Raw genomic sequence first — 27,982 nt, forward strand, 5'->3', positions numbered from 1 at the left:
TGCCGACCCAATATATAGCAATAATACCCCACATGTTCTGCCCCTAGGAAAAAATAATAATGTCCATGATATGATGCCTCTATGAATAGTAATAATGCTCCTCTTAAGATGCCCCACAAAAGTGTAATTATGTCCTCATTTGATGTCTCTAAAATTAGTAATAAAGCCCGTCATGTGATGCTACCATGAAGAGTCATGTCACTCTCATATTATACTCCCAAAAAGAGTAATACTGCCCCAAATATGATGACCCCACACATAGTAATAATGCTTCTAGTACTGCCAATGAATATATGAAATTCACCTGTCCCATGTCCCCCCAACAAGCGGAGGATTTTCTCTGCAGTCTGGGGTGCAGTGACATCATCGTGTTGCCTGAAGCCCTCAGCATGCGTAATACTCTGGAAGGCTGTAGGCTTAAAGCAGCCTACCAGAGTAAATGCAAATAGCTCTCTTCTTCACTGTGGTCTCAAATTGGATCTACATCCTGAGGACACCAATCCAGCTGAAACTGGAGCTTTTCCAGACATCTGGGCAGGCCCCCTTCTAGTCTGGGCCCATTGCTGGGCACAGCATCGGATCATTATGCTACTGTGTACAACCCCTTCAAATAAAAAAAAAAATGGCAGAGACTTTGGCATTGGGACTGCAACAATCAGTAAGTGATGATATACCCTAACAGTTTGCCCCGATGTATGACTCGAAGATCTGGAGCACTAATGTAGAATTGATATCAGGGCAACTATCTAACACGTGCTATTGATGATATTAGTATGTTTTTGTGATGGGTGCTAAGGACCTGTTCTACTTACGGTGGGTCAGGGGCCATCTTCTACTGTAACAACAGTAATAAAGGGTAACATCACTGGCGTAACTATAGAACTCACAGAGGTCGCAATTGCAACCTGGCCCCTAAGCCAGGGGACCCAGAGGCCCCCTTTACCATGCTAATGCTGCCTGACTGCACTGTTTAACGCTATGCCTAGGTCCTTCATGCGGCACGCCAGACACAAAAACTGCGCAGCTTCTCCTGCAGGATGATTGATAGTGAGAACTTCCTCCCTGGCCCTGGCTCAGTCTCCTCCCCTTCTGAGTGGGGGAAACAACATCGAAAGTTGGAGGGGAGGAGACTGAGCTGGGGCCGGGGAGGAAGTTCTGACTATCAATCACTGTGCAGGAGAAGCTGCTTAGTGCCTGCTCCTCATGGAGGACCTAGGAAGAGCATTAAGCAGTGCAGTCAGATTGGCAAGGTGAATCATTTTATGATACGGAGGGGCAGAGGGAGAGCTATAAGGGCTCATTCACACAAGCATATATACGATATGTATGTACACATGCTGTTTTTTTTTTTTTTTTGTTTTTTTTTAACACGTGTAATACACCCAATGATTTAAAATGGCTCATTAACGCTGCAGGGCATACAGTTATGTACTGCAGCTGCGGGGTATGTATGGGGGGAGATTGTTGGGCGATCTCGCATCATACATCATGACTGCCGACTGTTTCTTACAACTGGCAGCTGCACGCAACAGCTCTGATAAGCCATGCAACTCATTGGAGCTGTTAACCCTTTAAATGCTGCTGACAATTCTGACAGCAGCATTTAAATCCCACAACTGATTTTTGAGGGTCCCGTATGGTTCCCTTGCGATGAAACCACAGGGAGCCGGAGCCATGCGGGTGTTATGGGATCCAGGTGTCATAGCTAAATGCCTATCAAGCCGTGCCTATCGTATGGCTTGATAGAATGCCTTTCAGGTCGCGGTATAATTCAGGTCGCGGTATAATGTAATACTGTGACCTTACATTGTACTGCAGGAGCGAATAGAGCATCACAAGTTCTTGTTCCCTCTTGGGACTAAAAAACTAAGTAAAAATAGGTTAAAGGTTTTACTAATTTAAAATAAGTCATAAAAGTTTAAAAAAAAAAACTTTTGCCATATTGATAATAAAATCTAAATAATAAAACAAAATACATATTTGGTATCGCTGCATCCGTAAACGTCCGATCTATCAAAGTAAGGCATTATTTACCCTACACAATGAATGTCGTCAGAAAAAAAAAAGAACACCAGAATTGTGCTTTTTTTGGTCCCCCTGTCTCCAAGAAAAAATGTAATAAAAAGTGAGCAAAAAGTTGTATGTATTCAAAAATAAAAAAGTTATTGCGGTCAGAAGATGGCAGCTGAAAATATTTGTAAAAACGTAAATATCTTTGAAAAAAAATAAAAGTAGTACAGCAATTTAAAAAATTATATAATTTTGGTACTCAAAGCGGATTTTCATTTTTTTTTTTCCGTTTCACACCACTTCGAATTTTTAAAAGTTTTTCAGTACATCAGATGGCACATTAAACAGTACCATTAAAAAATACAGCTCATCCCACAAAAAAACAAGCCCTCAGACAACGGCGGTAATGGATAAGTAAAAAAATTATGACTTTTTAAAAGGGGGAAGAAAAGTCTAAAAGTTGAAGAAAAAAAAAAAAGAGGGCCGTATCCCGAAGGGGTTAACATTCACGTATTTTCACTGCCTACTTTGGCGTGCTCTATTCTTGTGCATATTTACGGACTGATATACTGTATAAGTTAATGAAGTGTAAATACACACTTGTTTATAAATGCTGCGTTTTTATGGGGCAGAGAGTGAGGAGCTGTCTATGAGGAGGGGAATTATGAGAGGCATTCTGTGTGATAGGGAGGTGGCAGAACCAGTCTGTAAAAGAAGGAAATGATGGATAGCAGTTTGTGTGAGAGGTGAGCAGTCTGAGAGGGCGGCATTGGGAGCAGTTTATGTGAGATTACTAATTAGATATTAAAGCTGTTTGGCATTATTAAAGAGGGCAGCAGGATGGAGATTTGTGAATAGTGTGAGGATGTGGTGTGGTGGGAAAATATGGAGCCAAAGATTTCTGTGTTACAAAGTCTGCAGAGATGAGTGGTGGCTGGAAGAAGTCATCAGGGCAGTCTGGGCCAGGTAGAGGTGAAAAACGAAAGTGAATGATACTAATCAGATATGACGTTACCTGTGATCACTGAAGGTTACTGCACTGACCATTGTATCCTAAGTTCACTATTAGAAGTAGACTAGAGCCAAGCTGCTGTATCTTTTGTATCTTAGCATTGATGTGAAAGTTATCTTATGCTGTCTTCAAAGTGTATATACAGTATATTTTTTTGCTTTTTGTAGGTGAAACAAAACATATGGCTTGAGGCTCATGCTGCATCGATGAATCACTTGAAAGGCAAGCCAGTGATGATTCTAAAAGTTATGGGCGAAATATGACCATGAAATGAAGTTGTGGGGGGTTTGAGGGGTAGTAGGATGAGTAGGGGAAGGGGGGCAAAGCTGAACTTTTGTACCCAGGCCCACGAGCCTTTCGCTACGCCCCTGTGTAACAGCTGGTTGGATGGCACCCTTTGCTTTCTTGTTGGAGTCTATCACAGTGTTGCATTTGGCCACTTTTATAGTGTTGAGTTAAGTCTTTAGGAGGCTTCAGTGATGATTTAATGCTTGGATGAATTATATGACCACTTGATATATTGTACATCGGTTACTGTGACTGTATCTATTCGCAGACTGTGACATAATAACATTATGAATACGACCAGAGGAGCTTCATGGACTGTCAAACATCTGAAATGGAAGCTATCAGAGATCTTTGAGGAAGACGTGGATGGTTTCTTTGATGAGCTGGACTCGCTGGACCTCATACCTCTGGACAAATATATAGAATTCTGTCTGACAGATTCTCAGACAAAGAAAGCCATTGAGTTGATGAACCATATACTTGAAAATGGAGAACCGGCATGTGAGAAATTCCTCAACCACCTCGAGAACATGATTCCCAGGTTTCCCACTTTGTCTGGGTTGTCTCTGTTATTTCCGGAAGGTGAGCACCTTCTCTGTTCCATTTTGGCTTGTGTACCAGTCCATGTTACAGCTTAGTTTTGTACAGAGTGGTAAGGTTTCCATATACGTCCCTGAGGCCTCTACTGCACCTCTACATGTCTGATTTCCTAGAGATTTATTTACTGTCAGATTACATACAAATCTTAATCCCTTTGTAGTGGCCCAGAATAATGGGACCCCTCCATAAAAGTGTGCATGCAGTTGTTTGACTGTATTGTCAGTGTCTTTTATGTGTATGAATATGTGTATTGCACCGTTGCAGCAATGAATGGGTTAATGTCTGGTATGTGAGATGACTGTCTGGAAAATGTATCTGTATGTGATTGCAAGGTGTGTGCAAGTGAGTTCTGTTTTGGCCTTGCAAGAGAGAAGAGCTAGAGAGTGCTGTTCTGCACTTGAGCCACACAGACACCATCTGCTCTCTGTGGCCCAGAATGGAAGAGGCTAAAAGGAATCCAAAGCCTACCCTGGGCTTGCTTTACCCAGGAGATGCCAGTGTTACCCTTAAACACAGAGAGAGAAAGAGAGAATGAGGAGTCACCATGCAGCGTACCTACTTCTAAAAGTGAGTGATAACTCATAGAGACTTAGAGAGAGAAGAAAGTGTGTTGCTGGGATCAGGACCCACAGATAACCGGGACTGTGTTTTCTCCTGTCTACCTGTGAATCCTCCCTGTCACTCAACCCTGAGTTCTACACTGTTTACCTGCTAGCGTGTATTGTTGAATTGTACCAAAGTTACTTCAAGTAAATGAGTTTCACCGACCGTTCCCGGTTTGGCTCTCAAAGTTATATCGCTGTGTGTGGATTCTTTATTGCTAACAACTGGATTCAACGCAGAGGATGGAATGGTAGCGTCACGTGTTACACAAAGGACTAAGGTATTTCACCGGTGGGTTTCCCTATTCAATAGCCTGCCTTCGGTCCTTGGACGTGTCCCTGGTTACCCTCCAGGTAGGAGATGGTAGAGCCACAGTGACAAGTCCTACATCTAATTCCTGCTGTCTCCTAGGCTGGGGCCCACTCTTCAGACACTACACCTTAGTGACCAAGCCTGTTTGCACCTTAATGACAAGGCCAAATTTTGATATTCTGACGTGTCACTTTAACGTAGAATAACTCCATAAAGGTTTTGCATATCCAAGGGATTCTGACATTGTTTTTTTGCTACATTATTTACTTCATTTAGGGTGGTTTCACACGAGTGTGTGTTTGTGCGTGCGTACGCACGCACAAAAACACACTTGTATTTGTAACATTGCATTCCCTATGGTGCAAGCACATGTCAGTGCTTTACAGGTGTGTGCCTGCAAAGATAGGACATGCGTATACCATTTGGAAGGCACGCATTGTTTTCAATGGAGCTGAGTCTGCTGCTGGCGGCTCCATTGAAAACAATGGTCTGCTGGCACCCCTGCATTCTTTTTCAGGGAAAGGCTTTACATATAAGCCCTTCCCTGAAAGAAAAATTTTAGTGTTAAAAAAAAAAAAAAAAAAAAAAAAAGCAGGCATTCTCTTCAATGGAGCTGCGGCTGCTGCCGGCGGCTCCATTGAAAACAATGGTCTGCCAGCACTCCTGCATTCTTTTTCAGGGAAGGGCTTTACATATAATCCCTTCCCTGAAAAATAAAGATTTTTAGTGTAAAAAAGAGATATACACACCTGTCCACCGCTGCCGTGACCCCCGTGGGGATGAAGAACACATCTGCCTCATGTGGCAGATGTGTCCTTCATCCCCACTAGTTAAAAGAATTCTCTGCTGCTGGATCTGCCACATCTGTGACGCAGCAGAGGAATTCTTCAATTCTCTACCACAGCTGTCACACATGTCAGCTGCGGTAGAGGATTCTGCTGCTGGCAATTGATTTCAGGGAAGGGCTTTAAATATAAGCCCTTCCCTGAAAATCAGTGCTGTCCCCTGCACTGTGGTGCTGATCTATCAGCAGGCGGGGATGCTGAAAGAGCTGAATGTGATTAGCTGAGCACCTCAGCCAATCAGTCAGCTCTCCCCGAATGAATGACGAGTAAGAGCTGCCTGTGATTGGCTGAGCACCTCAGCCAATCACATTCAGCTCTTTCAGCAGGCGGGGATTTTAAATCCCCGCCTGCTGATAGATCAGCACCACAGTGCAGGGGACAGCAGGAGAAGACGCTGCTGTGCCCCGGCAGCTGAAGCAAGGTGAGCATGTGTTTTTTTTTTTTTTTTTTTTTTTTTTTAAAACCACTTTTACTTGATTTTCAGGGAAGGGCTTATATTTAAAGCCCTTCCCTGAAATCAATTGCCAGCAGCAGAATCCTCTACCGCAGCTGACATGTGTGACAGCTGTGGTAGAGAATTGAAGAATTCCTCTGCTGCATCAGTCACAGATGTGGCAGATCCAGCAGCAGAGAATTCTTTTAACTAGTGGGGATAAAGGACACATCTGCCACATGTGGCAGATGTGTTCTTCAGCCCCACGGGGGTCATAGCGCGCGCGCGTGTGTTACGCTAGATTGTAAAGGTTCATGGGTGTCAGAATGATAGAAAACCCAACAAATGACCCCATTAAAAAATATATAATGTATTCACTGAGGGGCTCAGGAGTAATTTTACCCAACAGTTTCATTTCAGAAGTTAATACAATTTTGAGGAGAAAAAATAAAATTTAATTTTTGCAAATTTCATTTTTAAGACAGGTTTTTTTCTATACTGCACATGAAAATGAGGATTTACACCTCGAAATGGATTCTTTGTTTGCCCTGTGTTCAGAAACATACCCATTGTGGCCCTAATCTTGTGTCTGTGTGCACAATGGGGCCCAAACCAAAGAGCAGCCGGTGGCTTTCAGAACAGACATTTTGTTTAAAAGTCTTTCAGACCCTATTGCCCACTTGTAGAGCCCTTGAGTGTCCAAAATGATAGAGAACCCCCACTATTGACTCCATTTTGAAAATCAGATTCCTTAACAAATTAATTTAGGGGTGTACTGCATATTTTGACACCGCAGTTTTTGAATAAATCTAAGCAAAGTAGAAGGAAAGATTTACAATTTTTTTTTGGCAATTGTGTAATTTTAAAAACTGTTTTTTTTGTACAGCACACATATGAATGAAGACTTGCACCCCAAAATGGATACCTCTGTTTGTCTTGTGCTCAGGAACATACTCATTTTGGCCCTAATCTACTTACAGGACACATGGCTAGGCCTATAATGGAGGGAACACCCATTGGATTTCAGGGCATAACTGAATAAATTCCAGGCCCCATTGCTCACTTGTGCAGAAAAAAATTTGATTCCTTAGAAAGAATGCCCCCCTTTTTGGCATTCCCTAAATCTTAGATAGAAGTAATAATCAAAACTGTGTGGTATGTCTAAAAACAGGGGTAATTACGGAGGCTGGTTGGAATGGGTACATGGGACAATTAAACCGGGTATCCCTCCTCCTTCCATGCTTGCTGCAAACCCAACACTTTTTTGGGGGTTATTTCTTGACTTCAGCAGCAGGGATGGAGTGTAAAAAGTGTCACTCTGTGAGGCTTTGTAAGCTTGCTGAGGTGCGGCGGTCTCACACAGAAGGCGCTCAATAAGCTTCTCCCGAAACAGCAGGAAGGCGAGCGTTCCTGGAACTTCTTGTAAATTACGTACAGTAGCGATCTGAATAAGGCTGGGCTCACACAGCCATATGTAGAATCCTCTTGCGGAGGCCTGCAGCAGATCCCAGCGTTTTCTCACAGGCGGTCATGCACAGTACACCTTTTTTTGTTTTTTAATGTAGTTTACAATGTAGTTGCATATGGGCTGCGGGTATATCTGCGACCACAGAGCCCTATGGGCTTTATGTTGTGCATATCCGTAGTAAAATAGAACATGCTGCCTTTAATTGTTTGAATGGTTATCTTTGCGTTTGAATGGGCCTAAAGTCTGTTTGCCAGCCTCTCTACTGAGATCTCTTAAGGCCCATTTAGAATGCACAGATAATCTTTCAAATGATTAAAAGATTGAAAGTTTTAGCGATCTTTTTGCATAAAGTGTTAATGGACACTAATGTCGATTAACACGTTATCATTTTCATTTGTATGTAAAAGGGCCTCCAGGAGCTGTTTGCAGAGGCCAGCATGTGATTAATCCCACGCCCAGCTGTGTACACAAATGCATTGTTCTCATCGGGACTGCTGGCAGTTTACAATGTAATCTCCCAACTTTTGTGGAGAACACAGCATGCGGTCTGTTGAGATACTTTATCTCTCTACGGCTGAACACTGGATGTTAAGTTCACCTTAAAATCATTGTTCAGACAAAGTGCACGATGGCAGTTTTTACATGTAACCATTATCGCTCATTTTTGGTCATTTGAACAAATTTTGAGTGATAACCGTTGCGTGTAAATGGGCCTGTAGCCTAGCCTTGCAAAACTGAAGTGCCTGCGCAATCTGTAGGAATTGTGTCTCTGAAATGTTATGCTTGGTCTTGAGTTCAGATGAGTTAAGTCATCTGCTTTCTCTCTTGTGCATGAGGTGCTGGGCTACCACTAAACTTTTTTCCTGCCACTCCTTAAAGACTCTGTCATCATGACCTCCTGGGAATTCTGGGTGGCCTATTATCGGCATATACTTGGACAACAAGTAGGGAAGTCTGAAAAGTTTCCTTGCTTCCTTCCATGTCACTATCATGTCTCTTAGTAGTAAAGATCATTTATTATCTAGTGGATTACATGAGAAACAGGTGTGCAAGTGAAGTGTCCCAGGACATCATTCTGGACCCCTCCATAATTGTCATACATATTTGTCTTATGTGGATGCACTGTGCAAAACTGTCTTGTGTATTTTCAGTATGTGTGTTGCACAGCTGCAGCTTCTGAAGGGTTAACTACCTTACAATCATTGCCTGTGAGCTTGGCTGCATGTTTGATGTATCTATCTTGCTATGTCACGTGATGTAGTGTGCATGAATCTATAAGTAGCAGTGATTAGAGAGGAGTTCATAGTCCATCTTCGGCTGCTGAGGAGCACCCATCTAACATCTGAGGGTTTGCTACCACAGACGCATGAGGGCACCGTCGGCCCTTGTGCAGCTGAAGATGGAGGAAAAGGAGAGACCGCCGGACCATATGTGAAGCGCATAGCAGTGAGCCTAAATGTTTTCCCCAAAAGTCCCACCCCAAGAGAGCGCCATAGTGAGTAACTACCGCTTCAAGTGACTATGCGTTATACAGCTATTAACAGTGCAGAAGTCTACCGAACCTCTGAAGATAATATTAAGATTGTTTATGATTCCTCTGCGGCTGACTGAAGTCTGGATCCCCATATATTGGTACGCCTTTAACTGATACCCACGCGTGCTGAAGTCTATGAGAGTGGGGTGATCATTACTGCCATTCTGTGGCCACTGACTTTCATGTCAAGTATTGCTGAATATGTACTAAGTTTTCCCCCAGTCGTCTCCACGACAGCACCAATTGAGATTGCCTCCTCCTGATAGGACAGGAACAAACTGAGAGGTTAAAAGCTCCCCCCCCTTCCCCACTTTCCTCAGTGTCTTCCTGTCCTGCCAGGAGGCAGGATCTCTGAGAGGAGCTGGTGGAGAAGCCAGCCAGGATTACTTACAGGCGGATCGGAAGGCAGTGGCTCACCCTGTCCTCCCTTCCCAGCCAGACGACTCCCGGGACGCCACATGGGGTGGTAACCCCCGGGCCAGGTTCCTCCCGCGGCGGCCCATGGGGGGGTACAAAGCGGGAGCCTCAGTCCCCCTCGTCCTCCCTGCAGAAGTTGCGGCGCTCCAGGAAGCCCTCCGATGGCGGGGGGCGGGGCGCCGCGTCACGTGTCCAGCGCGATGACGTCATCGCATCTGCATCAGGAGTGGAGGGGGCGGGGCTTAGCGCAGGAGCGCGAAAAAAAAAAAAAAAAAAAAATAGGAACCTGAGAGAAGCCAGAACAAACCAGCACTACAGGTCGCAGGGTGTCTGCAGCACTGGTATAAAGATGAGTGCTCCAGCCCCAGAGACAGCTGAAACCTCAGCCTCAGCGGCCGTAAGTAGCCAGTGCGGCAAAAAATACAATGCAATTATCCAGTGTATTGTGTATGGAAAATTGCATATTTACCCGCAAAAAATACAATGCAAATATCCAGTGTATTGTGTATGGAAAATTGCATATGTACCCGCAAAAAATACAATGCAAATATCCAGTGTATTGTGTATGGAAAATTGCATATGTACCCGCAAAAATACAATGCAATATCCAGTGTATTGTGTACGGAAAATTGCATATGTACCCGCAAAAATACAATGCAAATATCCAGTGTATTGTGTATGGAAAATTGCATATTTACCCACAAAAAATGCTTTATTTGTCAGGGGGATATAAAAAGACATCACCCCCAGAACAAAACTCAGAAAATGCGCGGATTGCGGGATAAACTGCCAGCTACGTACCAGAGGCCTCTATGCAAGGCATGCGTAGCTAGGCTAGTTAAAGAGGAATCAGGAGGACGTTAGGAAGCTGGTGAAAGAAGAGGTAGATCAGCCCTAACGTCACAGCTGGCGCCGCCAGCGAAACGCCAGAAAAGGGCGTATGTTCCTGACGAGCCTTCCGACTCCGAGAGTTCTATCAGTCGGAGCAAGAGGAACAGGCGGCGAGGAGTCCTCAGATTAGGAGGACTACAAAAAATACTTATTCCATCAGGACGACTTAATGGAATTGATTAAGTCAGTCAGGGCTACACTAAAAATGGAAGAGCCCAGAGAACCACGTACCCTACAAGATGAGATATTTGGGGGACTAGGGGAGAGGCGCAAGCATACCTTCCCTGTCCACAAGAATATCACCAAAATAATCCAAAAAGAGTGGAGGACGCCGCACAGTTAAAAGATCCCATGGATCGCAAAGCTGAGGGCCTTCTAAAGAAATCATGGGAGGCAGCGGCAAACATACTTAGGCCAGGGATCGCAGCCACTTGTGTGGCGCGAACTCTGGGGGTACGGCTAGAACAGCTACAGCTACACCTAACCAATAAGACGCCGAGGGAACAGATCCTAAATTCCCTTCCGATCCTGCGTATGGCAACAAATTTCCTAGCGGACGCCACGGCCGAAACTGTCAAACTCTCGGCGACAGCTACAGCCCGGTCTAACTCAGCCAGAAGAGTGTTATGTCTGAAATCGTGGTCAAAAATAAGCTATGCGCCCCAAAAACCCCGGAAGAAAAGCCACAGAGAGGGAAGACCTTCTTCCGGGCCCCAAGGGCCAGAGACCTACCGAGGCAGGGGCAAGACAGGCCGCTGGAGTTACCCCAAGGGGGGCAGAGGAAGGAATATCCTCTTTTACCCCCACCAGGGGGAGCCAAATCAGAGACCCTGACGCCATCCCCGTAGGGGCAAGGCTGGAGGGCTTTGTGGATCAAGGGGCCACGATTTCCGAAGGCCCATGGATCCCAAAGATCTTACAGCAAGAATACCGGATAGAACTGGTGTCCCTCCCCAGAAGAAAATTCATTATCACGGGAGGCTCCAAACAGTTGCACCTACTAAGGCAAACCATTGGGGACCTGCAACAACTAAATGCAATATCCCCCGTACCGCAAAACGAGGAGACCCAGGACCATTATTCCAGGCTCTTCCTAGCAAGGAAACCCTGTGGGAAACAGCGGATGATAGTGAACCTGAAACCTCTGAACACCTGCATCAGATACAGAAAATTCAAGATGGAGTCCATCTCCTCAACGATAAAGTTGATTCCCAAAGGAGCCTACAGGGCATCCATCGATTTAAAGGATGCTTATTTCCACGTACCGATCCACGAGGGGTCCCGGAAATACCTAAGGCTCGCAGTGGATATGGGCAAAGGAATAGAGCACCATCAATTCAGATGCTTGCCCTTCGGGATCTCCTCGGCACCCAGAATCTTCACCAAAATTATGGCGGAGGTAGCCGCCTACCTGAGGAAGAAGTCGGTCCAAATAATAGCAGAGTCCAGAGAACTCCTAACGAAAACACCTGAGGATAGTGCTAGAACTTCTCCAATCCTTGGGACGGATCATAAACTGGGAAAAATCCAGCCTAGATCCCGACAAACAGAAAACGTTTCTGGGTATAACGCTCGACTCAGAATCGCAATGCTCCTGCCTAACCGAGGAGAGAATACAAAAAATCCGACTGCTAGTCAAAACCTTTTTACGGAGACAATTATGCACAATTCGGGAAGCCAGGTCTCTCCTGGGAAGCTTGATTTCAGGCATTCCAGGAGTGGCATGGGCCCAGGCTCACACCAGAGCCCTGCAAGCCTCAGTCCTATCCACGTGGGACAAAAAGCGGTCCTCTCTAGGGACAAGAATGTACATTCCAAGCGCGGCGAAAACATGCCTGCGTTGGTGGGCATCCCCAGAGAACCTGCGGAGAGGGGTTCATTGGCTACAAAACCCAGCCACTCGCATCACAACGGATGCAAGCGCCTGGGGATGGGGAGCGCACGTGGGGAACCAGTTCTTTCAGGGCCCATGACCTCAAAGAACAAAAGAACAGTCCTCAAATCACAGGGAACTACAGGCCGTATGGCAGATCCTACAGCAGTTAGGGAACTCGCTACGGGACCAGCATATAAAGATATTGTCAGACAATATCACCGCGGTCGCCCATATACGACACTAAGGGGGCACAAGATCTCCCGCTCTGCAAAACATTGCACAGAAAAATTTCCACTGGGCAGAGGGCCAGATCCTCTCGATCACGGCAACCCATTTGAAGGGGACGCTAAACCAAAAGCGGCCTTTCTCAGCAGGAGGCATATAGACCCAGGAGAATGGTCTCTCTCCCTGAAAGCATTCAGAATCCTGATCAATCAGTGGGGGACCCCACAATTGGACCTGTTCGCAACCAGGGAAAAATGCCAAAGTAAGCAATTTCGTCTCCCTCCGGCCAGGAGATCGTCCGACAGCAGTAGACGCCCTGGGCCAAGACTGGGGAGAAGGGCTGGTGTACGCCTTCCCCCCCCTATACCGTTAATCCCCAGAGTCTTACAATATTTCAGAACCCAGGTATGCACACTAATCCTGGTGACCCCCTTCTGGGCCAAAAGAAGCTGGTTCGGTCTTGTAGCAACTGAGCGTCCAGGACCCAGTCATCTTCCCTACCTGGACAGGTTTTCTATCGCAGGGCCCACTGAGCCATCTGAGCCTAGACAGGCTCCACTTAACAGCATGGCTCTTGAGGAATCCTCACCAAAAGAGAAGGGATTCTCAGAGAGAGGAGTAGAAACGTTAATGTCCAGCAGAAAAAAGACTACCCACCTTATCTACCAGAAAGTTGGAGAAGGGTCTCCTCATGGAGACAGGGAAGGGATCGCGGGGATTCTATCCCGGACATCCCTCTAATCTTAGAGTTCTTGCAGAGGGGCCTAGAGACGGGCCTCTCTCCAAGCACCCTGAAGTTCCAGGTCACAGCCCTTAACGCCATATGTGACACAAAGTTCTCAGACAACAGATGGGTCAACAGGTTCCTAGCAGCAGCAACTAGATTACGGCCTGGGCCCATAAATCTTTTTCCAGACTGGAACCTTAACTGGGCCCTAGGGGCCATGACAACGGTACCATTCGAGCCGATCGAAGCACTACCCATAAAAATGCTTACTATTAAGACCATTTTCTTAGTAGCCATCACCTCCGCAAGACGGGCTAGCGAGCTGTAGGCCCTGTCCATTCGCCACCCGTTCCTAAAAATCTCGGCCACCGAATTAGTACTTAAAACGGACCCGGCGTTTATGCCAAAAGTAGGATCACATTTTCATAGGTCCCAGGACATAATAATCCCCTCAAATTTTAGTAAACCTAAAAACGAGGAAGAAAAAACCCTCAACTGCCTGGACGTTAGGAGAGCAGTCCTAGGCTACATAGAGGCGGCAAGCCACTGGAAGCGGGACGACAACTTGTTCATCCAGTTCAGTGGCCCAAATAAAGGGAGCAAAGCAGCAAAAAGCTCCATAGCCAGGTGGATCCACCTGGCCATCAGAGTCCTATAAGGCCCTCGGGAAGGAAATCCCTTTAGCTCTTAAAGCCCATTCTACAAGGGCAGTAGCATCCTCATGGGCCGAACATAGCTCAGCTTCGGTCGAGCAGATATGCAAAGCCGCAGCCTGGAAGAAACCCCACATGTTTGTTAAACACTATAGGGTAAAAGTGCAGCAGGACGAGGACAGGGCCTTCGGCCGCAAAGTCCTCTCGGCAGCAATCCCACCCTAGGGAAACTTTAGTTGGTACGTCTCAATTGGTGCTGTCGTGGAGACGACTGGGGGAAAAAATGGATTATACCTACCTGATAATCAGGTTTCCAGTAGTCTCCACGACAGCACCCGTACCTTCCCTCCCTAAATTGATAGAAAAGAAACTATTTATATATATATATATATATATATATATATATATATATATATATATATATATATATATATATATATATATATATATATATATATATATATATATAATTTATTAAAAAATAAATAAATAAAAATTTTAAGTTGAGCTCCTACCCCGGCAATTCGTTAGAATCCACGTGGGGAAGGGGGGGAGCTTTTAACCTCTGTTTGTTCCTGTCCTATCAGGAGGAGGCAATCTCAATTGGTGCTGTCGTGGAGACTACTGGAAACCTGATTATCAGGTAGGTATAATCCATTTTTTCCTGCACTGTAAACTCTGCATTTCGGAAGTCTACTAGTGACTTTTTCATATAATACAGCAAAGTTTTGCTGGACCTCCCCCACTCCGGGGGACCCAAAGTACTATACACTTGTCCAGTGTGATCAATGTGTTGTGTGTGAATGCCGGTGTATGGAACGTTGGCATCACGAACTGACAACTACTACCCCCACCATTGCCTGCCATTACAGGTAACAAGAAAAGTTTGTATATAGTTTATTCCTCGGTCCCCGTGTACAATAACTGGCGTCTTCTAACAGTGTATATATGTATATTTATATTGCACGTTGCACAAGCATGCTATGAGACTCCAAAGAGAGGCTATGTTGAATTTAATGAGCCTATTGGAATATACATGTGCCTCTCATCCAGTCTACTATGCATCTTGTCAGGCATGCTATATTGTAGCTTCTGATGTTTGAGAAATTCACTCCTCCCTCACTCCTGCTTAACATTCGCTTCAGCAAAATTATCCTCAAGAGTTTTCCTGCCCAAATAAGTTTTGTAAAAGCTGAGTTAAGACGAAAAACGCCTAAGTGTTTGATTAGCATTGGTATCGTTGACATATGGTAGAACAATTTGGAAAAACTCATCATCTTAATGAGATCACCTCTTCCCAACATTGAAAGAGGGAGATTTGAACATCTCCTCCCTTCTGCAGCTAATGGTGGGTAGTTTGTGTATAGGGAGGCAGGGTATTTACCTATTTTCAGCTCTAAATATGTGATTTCAATACTCTTTCTCCCCATCCCAGGAAAGTCCAGAAAGACTTAAGGCCAGATGCACCTAACTCTAGGATTTCACTTTTTGTTGGGTTGATTTGATAACTGAATTTGGGACTTTTTCGGGTAATGTCTGCAATTACTTTTTTCAAATGTGTCCTAGGGTCTGCCATAAATATGAGAATGTGATCAGCAAAGTGAGTGGTCCTAATTTCTTGTGTTCCGATTTTTATTCCTTTGAATATTGGAGAATCTTCTGGATGGCGTATTAGGGGTTCCAGTGCTAGATCAAACAGTAGGGAAGATAGCGGGCAGCCCTGCTACCTCTATATAATGGAAATGGATCTGATAAGAATCCCAGTGTACAGATTCTTGCTGTTCGTTTGCTATATATGCTGTTAATGTAGGTGCTATTTTATCCAGGACCATTCCCAGCCATCTCCATTGTACATTATCAAATGCCTTTTCGGCGTCTAAGGATATTAGCACTTTTCTAAGATTTGCAACTGCTGAGTGAGTTTTTATGAATCCTTCTTGCGAGGGTCTCACTGCTATGGGCATCAGCAAATGTAACCATTTCACTAATATTTCTGCTGGTATTTTCAGGTCTTGATTTATGAGGGAAATAGGCCTGTATGATCCCGGTAATTGTGGATCTTTATTGGGTTGGGAGGCAGTTTTATAAGTGCTGTGTTTGCATGTTTTGCAATTTCTCCCGTCAGTATTTCGTCAATGCTGATGTGACTTGGTCTTTTAAGACTTTATAGAATTCCCCTGAGTACCCATCTGGGCCTGGGGCTTTGTTGTGTAGCGATTGTATGGTGAGCTTGAGCTTTTCCTCTGTTAAGTTCCTATTGATGTACTCTATTTGTGATGCTTGGAGGGAAGGCATGAAGATTGAATTCAAGAAACCCTGTCCATTATTAGTACTCTGAGTTGGGGCTTGATAAAGTGTTTCCTAGTATTTTTTTAGGACATTATTGATTTGCTTTAATGTCTATGTATGCAGTCAGTGTTGTCTTTCAATCCTGCAATGTGGTTTGGCAGGTGTCATCCTTTGGCCAGCCATGCTAGTAGTCATCCCGCTTTGTTTCCATATCTGAGGAGTTCTTCTTGGAAGTACATTTTGTATGGCCTTTCTTCTATATCTACCCAAAGATCAAAGTCTGAGTTTCCTATCTTCCAGGCTTCCATTTTGTGTGTGGATGGGGATATCAGGAATGTGATGTGATTTTTTTTTTTTAATTTTTTTTTTTGAGCTTCGCGCTCGTCCTATACATTTTCATGTTTATCCTCTTCCTAAGGTTGGACATGTAACTCAAGAGTTTACTTCGAACTACCAATTTTGTGGTTTCCCAATAGAATGATGTGTTTGAGGAGTGCATCCCTTTATAATAATCATATTACATCCACCGTGCTTTTAGCATCTCCAGAATGTTTTCTTTTCGAACCAATAACACAGGGAAATGCCGCATAAAGTGGGTCCCTTTTTGGTAAGTGTCATGTATATTCATGGAAATTGGTGCGTGATCAGAGATCATTAGGTCCATGATTTCTGTTTTTATATTTTCTGGGAGAGATTATTGGCTACCAGTATATAACCAATACATGACCAAGCATGGTGCATGGGAGAGAGATATGTGTATTCTCTGCCATTTGGATGCAGATACTGCCACGAATCACATAAATATGTATTCTTTGCTAATGGGCACAGTATTCAGTCCCTATAGTGTGGTCTTACACCTGGGCCTCTACGGTCCTCATCTAGTGGCATGACTGTGTTTTAAATCTTCCCCCAGTATCTTTTGTGCAACCGAGTCACTGTGTACTGATTGTTCTAGCTGTTTGAAGAATTGTTTGCGCTCTCCATTTGGAGCCAATATATTGTATATGCTGTATCTACTACCTTCGTATTCGACCACCACATGTGACTGCCTGCCCTCCTGGTCATGATTTTCTGAGATCACCTTTCTTGTAAATGATTTGTTTATCAATGTCGATACTCTGGTTTTCCCATTTATGGCCGAGGATCCCAGTACTTCCCCCTCCCCAGAACATTCCATCATATTCCTTTTCTTGCAGATGCATTTCTTGTAGCAATACTGTATTTTGTCGATATTTCTTCAGATAGCATAATATCATTACTCTCTTATGCGGTGACCCAAGCCCCCTTATATTCCAGGATGTTACATGCATTTTGCTAGCTATACCAAAAAAAAATCTAATGACCTGTTTTCAAGAGAAGTGAAAGGCCCAGACGTGTGTACTGTGAGGTGAGGGAGAAAAGACTAGGAGAGGGGGAAAAAAGTGTTAAGTGTAAATTTAAGTTAAAGTAACTAAGTTACAGCAAACCTGTTTCTGCTCTGTACCTCATCTATACCAAATTTCAGTATGTGTAATGGCCCAGAGTTAATGGGGTCCCCCCAAAAATGTTCTATGTCTTTCTTGTGTTACTGTCTTGTCAGTGTCTTGTTTGTAGAGTGCATCAGATTTATGTGCATTACTGTTTGCAGGACGGCAAGGGTTAATGTCTGGTATGTTCTGTCCTGTCTGGAAAATATATTGTTTTGTGTGTATCATTTGTGGTCATGTCATGATGCTATGTATATGTGCTTGCAGAAGAGAGAGAGACAGTCAGTCAGTGAGTGAACCATGCAGACACTGCAGAGAGGTTGTCAGGTCAGTCTGTGTGCGGAGAAATGGAGGAGTCCGAGCAATTACCTGTTGGCCCGTTCAACACAAGAATCCTCTGTACTACTGCTGAGTACTGCGAAAAAGGAACTGCTTATTAGCGAGAATAGGAGGATGAAAATGTGAGGGGGGTCACTACTGTGTGTGTTGGAACGTCTCTTTCTACTTTAGATATTTAAGATGATATCCCCACATTTTATTCTGGGGTGTCGTTTTCGGCTTTGATTGTTTTGAGTTCAGAGAGGTGCATGCTACTCCCTGTACATATGATAGATAGTATCAGCCTCCTTTCTTTGATCTAGAACTCCATTTCCATGTCATGAAGGTGTTGGTAGGGATTGGCTTTATAGGAGCGTATATTTGCACATAACTTGGAATAGTCTCGAGTCTAGAGCGTTCTGTCGTTGGAGTCTGATGTAATGTACGGTATGTAAGTTGGGGTAGCACTTGTGATTCTAAGTGTAAATGTTCAAGTGGATCTTATTTATACCCCAATATCGGGATAGCCACAACTCCTCGTCCATCATCGGGAGACCTCATTTCGGGCTGTTTGGTCATTCTTCTCAGTGGGAGTTCTGCATGTGGAGGGATCGATGAGCGACAGAGGCGCGTGTTGTCCTCTCTCTTCTGTTGCGGAGGACTGTTGCTGTGAATGTGGTGGATAAGAGATTCGTAAGGTGAGTTCTGCTGCTTCCGGTGTGTTGAATATCTTAAAGGTTCCATCTGTGTTGAACATCTTCAGCTGTTCAGGGTATTGGAGCTGAGATCTGGCTCTCTTTTTGTATACGGCTGTACTTACAGTGCTGGACGCTCTTCTTCTCTTGGCGACTTCTGCTGAAAAGCCTTCAAATATTTTAGTAGTTTTTAATTTCTGTTTCTAAGAGGCTTGTTTCTGGCCCGGAAAGCTTGTAGCATTGAAACATTGTCATTGTAGTCGGAGACTTTGAGTATGACCTGGCATGGACATTGTGTGTGTGTTTTTTTTTTTTTTGTTTTTTTTTCCCCCTGGTTTCTGATTGCTCAGGTCTAATTTAATGAGCTCTCTTTACTCTGCAGTAATAACTTAAGTGCAGCGCCTCTGGCAACTCTTTTTCATAGATTTGTAGCAGATTGTTTCACTGTTTTGGGTAGGCCCACTATTCTCAGGTTGTTGCGTCTGGACCTGTTTTCTAGATCTTCTATTTTGCCCATCATGCGTTGCATACACTGCATGTTGTCTTCTAGTCGAGTTTCTAGGTGGTGCTTGTCCATTCATAGCTGGTGTACTGTGCTTTCTAACTCCTCTACCCTGTTGTTGATTGACGTTAGCTCCGTATATATTTGTGCCAGGAAATTCTGCAATGCCTGCTCTATCATCTTCTGAATGTCTAACACTATGTTTTGCGCAACTTCTGCAGCTAGCTGCTTGTAATTGAGTTGGCTTTCTGAAGTCTCTTCCTGTGTCTCTGACTATACTGGACTTGAAAGAAAATATCATGATAGCACCTTGTGCAAGTGTTAATATGTAGTATTAATGAATATTTAGTGAATAATTAAGACCACTTACCCATTGTGGACAGTCCTCCAAGAAGACTCATCACAACTGAAGTCCAAGTCAGCAGAAAGATATGGGTCTTGTGCACACAGGCATCCTAGGATAATAGGAGAGCCGCAGGACAAATCCAAAAATGGCAGTTTTTGGTCGATGCAAGATGAGCAAATAAATAGAAAAATTCTTGCACTCAACAATAAATGTATATAGAGGAAAATCGGCCAAAAAAACAACCATAGTTGTATAATAAAATATATATATTTAATATACTACAAGGAGAGTAAAAGAAGTACTTATATTGCATAAAGTACTTTTATATATCCTTTGTACCTTCTTTGGGGAGTAATGTGTCTTTATTTTTGTCGTACACGTCTACTAGGAGGCCATCTGTGCGGGGGGGGGGGGGGGGGGGATTTTCCTTTATTCATGTCAGAAAGTATCTCCTACAGTTCTGTTAATGTGAACGGGGTGTCCATAAATGTTTTTTGATATGAAGTAAGAGTTGAAAATGGAGTGTTGAACAAAAAATCCTTCAATTTACTCTGGAAATGTTGGAGCCTGGTATTATAAAGGTCACTATAGTACTGTCGAAATCTCGCCTAAATAGAATCTCTATCAAGAAGGACCTTGCCCACATCAGATATGATACATCGGAGGAGACACCGAATTCTGATGGACAAGATGAGCAAGCAGACTAGATTCGTTACCAAATTCTTACTATTTTTGTTTGGCAAAAAAGGTGGCCCTATGTTCTTTTTCCTGTAACAACAGAAAGTATTGCCTGCCTTGGCTTAACCATTAGTCTTTGTTGTGATCAGTGGGGTCTGCAATGTAGACTGCCTCCAATTGTGAGTAACATGAGGCCATTTCCTTTTCACAGTGGGATGTGTCCCTCTTAACATACGAGATAGAGGATCTTAGACAGCCCCACAGATAGGCTTTAAGAGTTTCTCAAAGCAAAACCGGGTCTGTACAAGGTCTATTGATTTCTATCTAACTGGTCAGTGATTCAATCACGTAGATCAAAGAGCTTCAGCCAGAATGGATGAACTCTTTAGCCATGTTTAATGCCTTGGGTGTTTGATGATTAAAGTTCAGTCCAGAGAGGAGAATGATCAGATATTGCTCTAGGGAGGTCCTTGACATCAGATGCCATAGTCTATGTTTGAGGATTTCCAAAGACATAGTCTATATGGGACAAGGCAATACTGCCCAACAACTCACTGGGTTTTTTTGTTCTCCAGATATCCTGGCAACCAACTTCCTGAACAAATATTGCTAGTGGCATGGTGTGTGGTGCTATGGTTGCTGAGCATGTGTTAAACTTGTCTAGAGAAGTGTCTAAAAGTATAGGATTGTTGTAGCGACAAATTTGTGAAAAAATCATGCTGCGTTTTTTAGGGTTTCCCATTCCCCAAACATTACAGAACATTATGGTAGGATACTGTTAGTGGCCATCATAGTTGGGCTCAGGGGGTTCCGGGTGAACAATTGATCCCTAAAATCAATGTGTTGTACCCATTTGTCATGTTCTGAAGATAGTTGTGCAAACCTAGTAAGACAACCACGCCAAAGTAATTATAACTTAGAAATAACATGTCACTGCTTATCCAAGCGAGTAACTTAATATCAACTTTTCAAAGCTTGAAACGAAAAAGATTTCAGGGGTTGAGTGTGCACCCAATAGATGTTGTCATATACGGACACAGTCTAAGAGATTTCGCTGCCCAAAGAAATGTAAAAAAAAGTACACACTTTTGTATTATTATTTATTGTTGATTAATTGTTGTGAAAGTCTTTTAACCCTTGGTACACACAATAGTGACAATTGGGATTAGTAAGAGACTCCTGATACCATGTTTAGATTTGGCTGGTGAATGCCTGCCCTTTAGCCATATTACTAATCCAGTCCACAATTCAGATTTAAAAAAAAAAGTTTACCAAAATAATTCTGAAGTTCTGTGTTTGTTTTGGTCTTTCCACAGATCGGTCTAAGAATTTTCAGGAACTCTTAGAGCAACTCAACATGAAGAACCATCTGGATTCAAAGTTGACGTTGGGAGATGTACTTAGCATTGGAAAAGATAATCTTCACATTGATCAACCCAAAGATATTCAAGACATTCCCTGGAATTTTTTGACAAAAATTATAGGGCTTAATAGAACGGCAAGAAACATCCAACTCCAAAAGCAGTTCACTAAGGAAGAACCAGATGATGATAGTGAACTGTTTTTCTCTGATAATGAAGTAGAAGATCCTTCATGTTCCATCCATCCACTAGATGTTCTCTGTGTTGTTCTTCATTGTTCAGACTCGTTTTTACAGCAAGAAATCATAACAAAAATGTCCATGTGTCAGTTTGCTGTTCCACTTTTGCTTCCTGCTAATGATGGTCTAGATTGTACCTTTATGCTTTGGGCAATGAGAGACATTGTGAAGAAATGGAGACCTCAGTCACTAGCTGACAGTAAAGGGTTCATGGAAGACAACGTGGTGAATATTGAAATGCCGATCTTCTCTTTTGTCAGGCTGGGGCCAAATAAGTTATCTAAATCTAAACTACTAAACCAAGTTTTGAATCCAGTTCAACAACATCATGACTTCTTCATACATGACAATATGGAAGGAGGGAATATTGAGAGGAAGATATCTGATGGACTAGTGGAAATGTCCTGGTACTTTCCATGTGGGAAATCTGATGTTTTCTCAGAGCCTATTGCTGTAGCCAATCTACGTGGAGACCTGGAGCCCAACTGGGAACAGTTCACATTTTTGACTCAAATCTCATCAGCCACCTTTATATTTATAGATAGGATGTGTGAAAGACAACTCCAATTATTATCCTCCTGCAGTCCCAATGACACCAAGTTTTATTTCATTGTCACTCCAGGTAAAGACAAGGCCGTTGACCCAGAGACACAAAAACATTTGAAAAATGTAAAGCTAAATTTAAATGTTTGTAAAAAGCAAATAATAGTAAAGAGAAGCAAAACAAATGATGCAGAATGTGTTAAAAATATTCAGAGCAGCATTGAGCAGTTCTTAAAGGAATATCATAAAAGGTCATCTATAGAAAAGCTAAAAGCGCAACGATACGGACTTCATATTAATGTTGATGAAGACTTACCGGAGTGCCAGAAAGCGAGAGCATGTGCTGTGAACATTACTTCGCTCATAAAGAATGTGGAAGAATATAAGAAGAAGTCACTAAACCTACAGGGGGATCTATGGAAGAAATTGTCCAAACTAGAGAAAGAATTTTGCAGGATGACAAACCTACAGGGGAAGGATGTGCAACAATACCAGGCTGAACTCCAAGACGAACACATTGCTCTACACAAGATACAAAATGAACATGATCTCTCTGAGGGCATAATGTTGTTTATTAATGCAATCACACATTTATCTCAGACTGAGCGAAAATATTTCCTGAAATGGATGAAACTGGAACTGGAGTCAATATCTAGAAATAACGTGTCTGCATTGCAAACTGAATACAAGGAAAGGTGTAGCAATACGTCTACTAATGTAGAGGAACTCAAACGTATAGATCAAAAAATCTCAGACAGTTCTTTGGGAATTGAACATTTTCTCCGTGAGTTGGGCCAGATTTATGAGGCTGAACGTTCCATTATAAAAAAATATTTACTCCCTGAAAACAGTATGCAATTTGCTGGATTGCCAGCAATTGTTTCTGACCTTCTTCTCAATGGGTTCCCATTGGAGCTGATTGATGGAGATGCCTCCAACATTCCCTTGCAGTGGATAACTGATGTTCTGACTGAGCTGGATAAGAGGACTGGAGGACAGTGTAGGATGAGAGTGGTTACTGTGCTAGGAGTGCAGAGTACGGGGAAGTCCACCCTACTCAACACCATGTTTGGTCTACAGTTCCCGGTGGCCAGTGGACGATGTACACGAGGAGCCTTCATGACTCTTATCAAAGTGAAGGAGAACTTCCAGGAAGAAATAGGTTGTGAATTTGTTCTGGTGATTGACACTGAAGGGTTGAAAGCTCCTGAGTTGGCTTCTCTGGAGGACAGTTATGAACATGATAATGAGTTGGCCACATTAGTGGTTGGGTTGAGTAATGTTACCATAATCAACATGGCCATGGAGAATACAACAGAGATGAAAGATATTTTACAAATGGTGGTCCATGCATTTCTTAGGATGAAAGAAATTGGGAAGAAACCCAACTGTCAGTTTGTTCATCAGAATGTGAGTGACGTGTCCGCCCATGACAAGAATATGAGAGACAGGAAGAAACTTCTAGAACAGCTGAACGAAATGACAAAAGTTGCTGCAAGAATGGAAAAAAAATTTGGAATTACTTGTTTTAGTGACGTGATGGACTATGATTTTGAGAGGCACAACTGGTACATTCCAGGTTTATGGCAGGGGGTTCCTCCAATGGCTCCAGTAAACTTCGGTTACAGTGAAAATGTTCATAAACTGAAGCAGGATTTATTTACATTCATGAAAACCCAAAATGCTCCTAGCAATATCCAGGACTTTATTACATGGGTGGAAAGCTTGTGGAATGCTGTAAAACATGAGAAATTCATCTTTAGTTTCAGAAACAGTCTGGTAGCTGACGCTTATGGTAAGTTGTCTATGCAGTTCTCACTGTGGGAATGGGAATTCAATAAAAAAATCTGCAAATGGATCAATAACACAGAAAATAACATAAAAAATCAGATGGCAGAATGTTTGGATAAAGAAATATATGACCAGTGTATGCATAGTCTTCATCAGCTGCTGATTGAGGGGGAAAGTAAGATGTCGGAACAACTGGAAAACTATTTTGAAAATAAGACAGAGAATATTCACCTTGTAGAACGATATCGAGAAGAATTCAGATTGAGCATAGAATCCCTAAAAAAGGAGCTTGAAAGAAAGGCCATCAGCAAGTGTGACAATGCTGTTGCTCTCCAGAAAGGGAAGTTTGAGGTTCAGCATATCCAGATGAAGTATCAACAGGTCATAGAAGAAAAGATTACAGAACTCATGGAAGCTGGAAGACACAAGAATCATAAAATGACCGATCAAGACATAGAGGTAGAATTTGAGAACATGTGGGAGGAGACCATATCAAGAGCCCAGATTGGAAGAATTAAACGGCACAATGTTGGTCAAGCAATGTTACAGCTTGTGAGAAATGACCTGAGTAACAAAGGATCTGCCATAATCCAAAGGCTAGTAGAAATAGCAAATTTAGAGTATGGGCAGTGCAAATTTGAAGTGATTACAAAGCACTGTCAACAATCTGTTATCTATCGTATAAAATCATTGTTTTCTAGTGATCAATACATGACAGTGACAGAATTTAATAACTCACTAATAGATATGTGTGATGAGTATATCACAGAGAAGGTGAATAGTGATGAAGACTATGATGACACTTACTGTAAGGAACTACTGCAGATGATCAATGAAAAGCTTACAAGTAGAGATGCTAAGAAACTGCACTTCACATTATACTTTGAGGTGGATATCAAGCTCTTCATTTTTGGAAAAGCAGCTGGAGCGTTTCAAGAGATGCATGATAGGTTTGTTCAGAAACACGACGCAAGGAATCGTCTGGAAGAATTGAAACCGCAGTATTGCGCAATATTTCTCAGCATATTCAAAGAAAAAGATGAAAGTCAGAGCAGAGCCAAACAATTCTGTGAGCAGTGCCTGAAACCGGCCATCACCCAGTATGTGTTCACTCATCTCGGAGAAGCAATAGTGGATGACATCCTACACAGTTCTGACAATAAGATATTCAGCACCAGAACCTTTTTCCAATATACATTGCTGGAGAAGTTACTGCTGGAAATGGCTTTCTCAAAATACGTAGATTATTTTCACTCTTATGAGAAGTTTTCAAAGGAGTGGATAACAAATTACATCTCAGAGAGGTATAGCAATCCAGGAAGTTTGGATGAATTTCATGAAAACCTTCTGAGCTCCATTTGTAAGAGAGTCCAAAATGTTCTTCAGGATGAAACGTGTCTAATGAGCTCAACCATCTCACAATTCTTCAATATTCTTTGTCAGAACTTGCAAACCGAATTGGTGATTCCACAAAACGAGTTAAAAGTCATTGTTTTTGGTAACACATTAGATGTAGAACAGTTTTCCTTAGATATCCAGTATTTCCTAACAGACACAGAGGAACAAATTTCAGCAGAGTTGAGGACTATGAGTTTGGAGTCAATACTTTCCAGACTCGCATTAAAGCCTCATAAAGAGTTGTTGAAGAAAGTGATTGGATGTGGACAACAGTGTCCATTCTGTAAAGTCCCCTGTGAGGCCGGAGGTGGTGACCACAAGGAACACTTTGCATCTATCCATAGACCAGGAGGACTTGGAAGATGCAGGTGGCATAATAATGAAAAACTGGTTTCTGATATTTGTAGCGTGGCTGTTGTGTCTGAAATGAAATTCAAAAATTCAGACACAGATGGGAATTTCCACCCGTACAAAGAGTATCGCACTTACTATCCAGACTGGGCCATCCAACCCGACCCCAGCATTCAGTCCTCAGATTACTGGAAATTCATTTTTGCGCAGTTCAATAAAGAGTTTGCCGATGCGTTTAATGCAAAACCAGCTGATCTGCCATCAAACTGGAATAAAATAACGGAAGAACAGGCTCTAGCCAGCTTAAAGAAAATGTTCAATGTCTCCTAACTTGAGACATTGATGACCTTTGTACAGCCAGTCACAATTTTAACTTTAATACTGCTGATTTTACATTCTACAGCATTATGATAATTTTTGCATTTTCTATGATTTGTACAATGAAGTTGCCAATCATTGCTTACTTATCTTATTATAACCTTATGGAAGTCGCCCAGGAGGATGCACAGTTTTCCATTGGCCTTAAGTGGCCATGTTACAGGGTATAGAATAACCTTATAATTGGTTTTTATTACCTTGGGCCCGATGATTGGCTAGATACAGTTGGTCCAAAAAGACCCTTTCACTTTTTTTTGCATTTTGTTATGTTGTGGTCTTGTGCAAATATAAAAAAATCAGGTATTTCACCATCATTCTGCGCTCAATAAGCCATAATGACCAAGTGACAGCAGAATGTTAGAAATCTTTGTACATTTAAAAAAAATGAAAAACTAGTATTTTATATTGACATAAGTATTCACGCCTCATACTCAGTACTACTGAGGCAGCAGTTGTAGGGAGTGCAAAGACATTTAGGAGCTGACCAAAGAATTGGATGTAGTAGGGAGGAAGAGTCTTGTTATACATTTCCTTGCCTTTGGTTACCTGTTTGAAGGCGGCCAAATACAGCACATCCCCTAGATATCACATGTATACAATAAGTGTGCAGATTAGCATTCGCATGTATCTGCAATAATTCTTGTCTTTTGTAATGATGATTTTTATAGTCTTGGCTTTTAAATGTTTAATCGTAGTCAGTAGCAATTTATCGATCCCGTAGGACCCATTAAAGTGGTATCACCATCTTAGCTTTCCACAGCTCAAAGGCAAATGCGATAATATAATTTCTGACCACTCGGCTGGTAACTATGAAAACAGTCGATCGCTTCACGCAGCTATGTTTGTGTAGCTCCCATTGCACCGAACGGAAGTTATATAAACAGTGCGCTATTCTGTTTCCGTAATGGGAGGAGTTACAGAAACTGTTGGCTCGCTGTGCTATACTGTTTCCATGGCTCCCCTTCACTTCAATAAGCTCCCCTTCACACAAACAGCGCTGGGCTGAAACAATTGACTGTTTCCGACAGGTGGTTGGAAACAAAAGGCCAGATTATCCCTTGATGGTCATGTAATACCGAGATGGAAACACCCAGTTAAAGGGACTATGTCATCGGAAAATGACCTATCATATAAATAATGAAAAGTAAAAGAACTGACACAAGGTGCGACTCTCCAAGAATTACAATGCCAAATGAGCAAACATCAATTTTTTGTATAAGGGCTTAAATCAAGCAAAAGACGTGTTTCTCAGCCTCGGCCTCTTCCTCAGTCTAGCTGGGGTAATACACTAGATTTCCAAAGTACACACAGGTTACAATAGAATATGGAATAGCGGATAAAAGGAAAACAGGACAAAAACAAAAGTAAAAGGAAATCAAAATTAATATGTCAAAAAGAGGGGGACTTAAACTTAGTGTGAAGATAAATAGATCATAGGCGTACATGTAAAGATCATATAATTCATAAAGACATATGAAAAAGCACAATCTGGATAAATTGCATGGATGGACTTTAGGAGCGCACTGAAACGGGACTAACAAACATGGCTGCTGGAAGAGTCCTCAGTAGTGTATATCTACAGGCACGATAGATCTGGAAGGGTGACAATAAATGGCTGAAGGTAGAATGCAGGATAGCAGATCGGCAATAGTCATCTGTAACCTAAACTTACCACCTGTCATGGGGATCTAGTGCCAGGAGTGATAACCCTCTAAGACCTGATTTAGTGGTGA

At 42.7% G+C, this 27,982-nt stretch overlaps 1 protein-coding gene across 1 annotated transcript; it reads left to right on the top strand.

Annotated features, from left to right (window-relative positions):
* The first annotated feature begins 3,597 nt into the window (after positions 1–3,597).
* Positions 3,598–27,457, top strand: LOC136577192 (up-regulator of cell proliferation-like). The gene is made up of 2 exons (XM_066576991.1): positions 3,598–3,892; positions 21,505–27,457. The coding sequence occupies exons 1-2, from the start codon at positions 3,598–3,600 to the stop codon at positions 26,199–26,201; spliced, it is 4,992 nt and encodes a 1,663-aa protein (XP_066433088.1). The 3' UTR covers positions 26,202–27,457.
* The last annotated feature ends 525 nt before the right edge of the window (positions 27,458–27,982 follow it).

The sequence above is a fragment of the Eleutherodactylus coqui genome, chromosome 8 (genome assembly GCF_035609145.1).
Source record: "Eleutherodactylus coqui strain aEleCoq1 chromosome 8, aEleCoq1.hap1, whole genome shotgun sequence".
NCBI classification, from domain to species: Eukaryota; Metazoa; Chordata; class Amphibia; order Anura; family Eleutherodactylidae; genus Eleutherodactylus; species Eleutherodactylus coqui.

Coding starts and splice junctions, on each gene's coding strand:
- LOC136577192 (XM_066576991.1), top strand. CDS start 3,598: ATGAATACGACCAGAGGAGCTTCATGGACTGTCAAACATCTGAAATGG. Junction 3,893..21,504: donor GTCTCTGTTATTTCCGGAAG/GTGAGCACCTTC, acceptor GTCTTTCCACAG/ATCGGTCTAAGAATTTTCAG.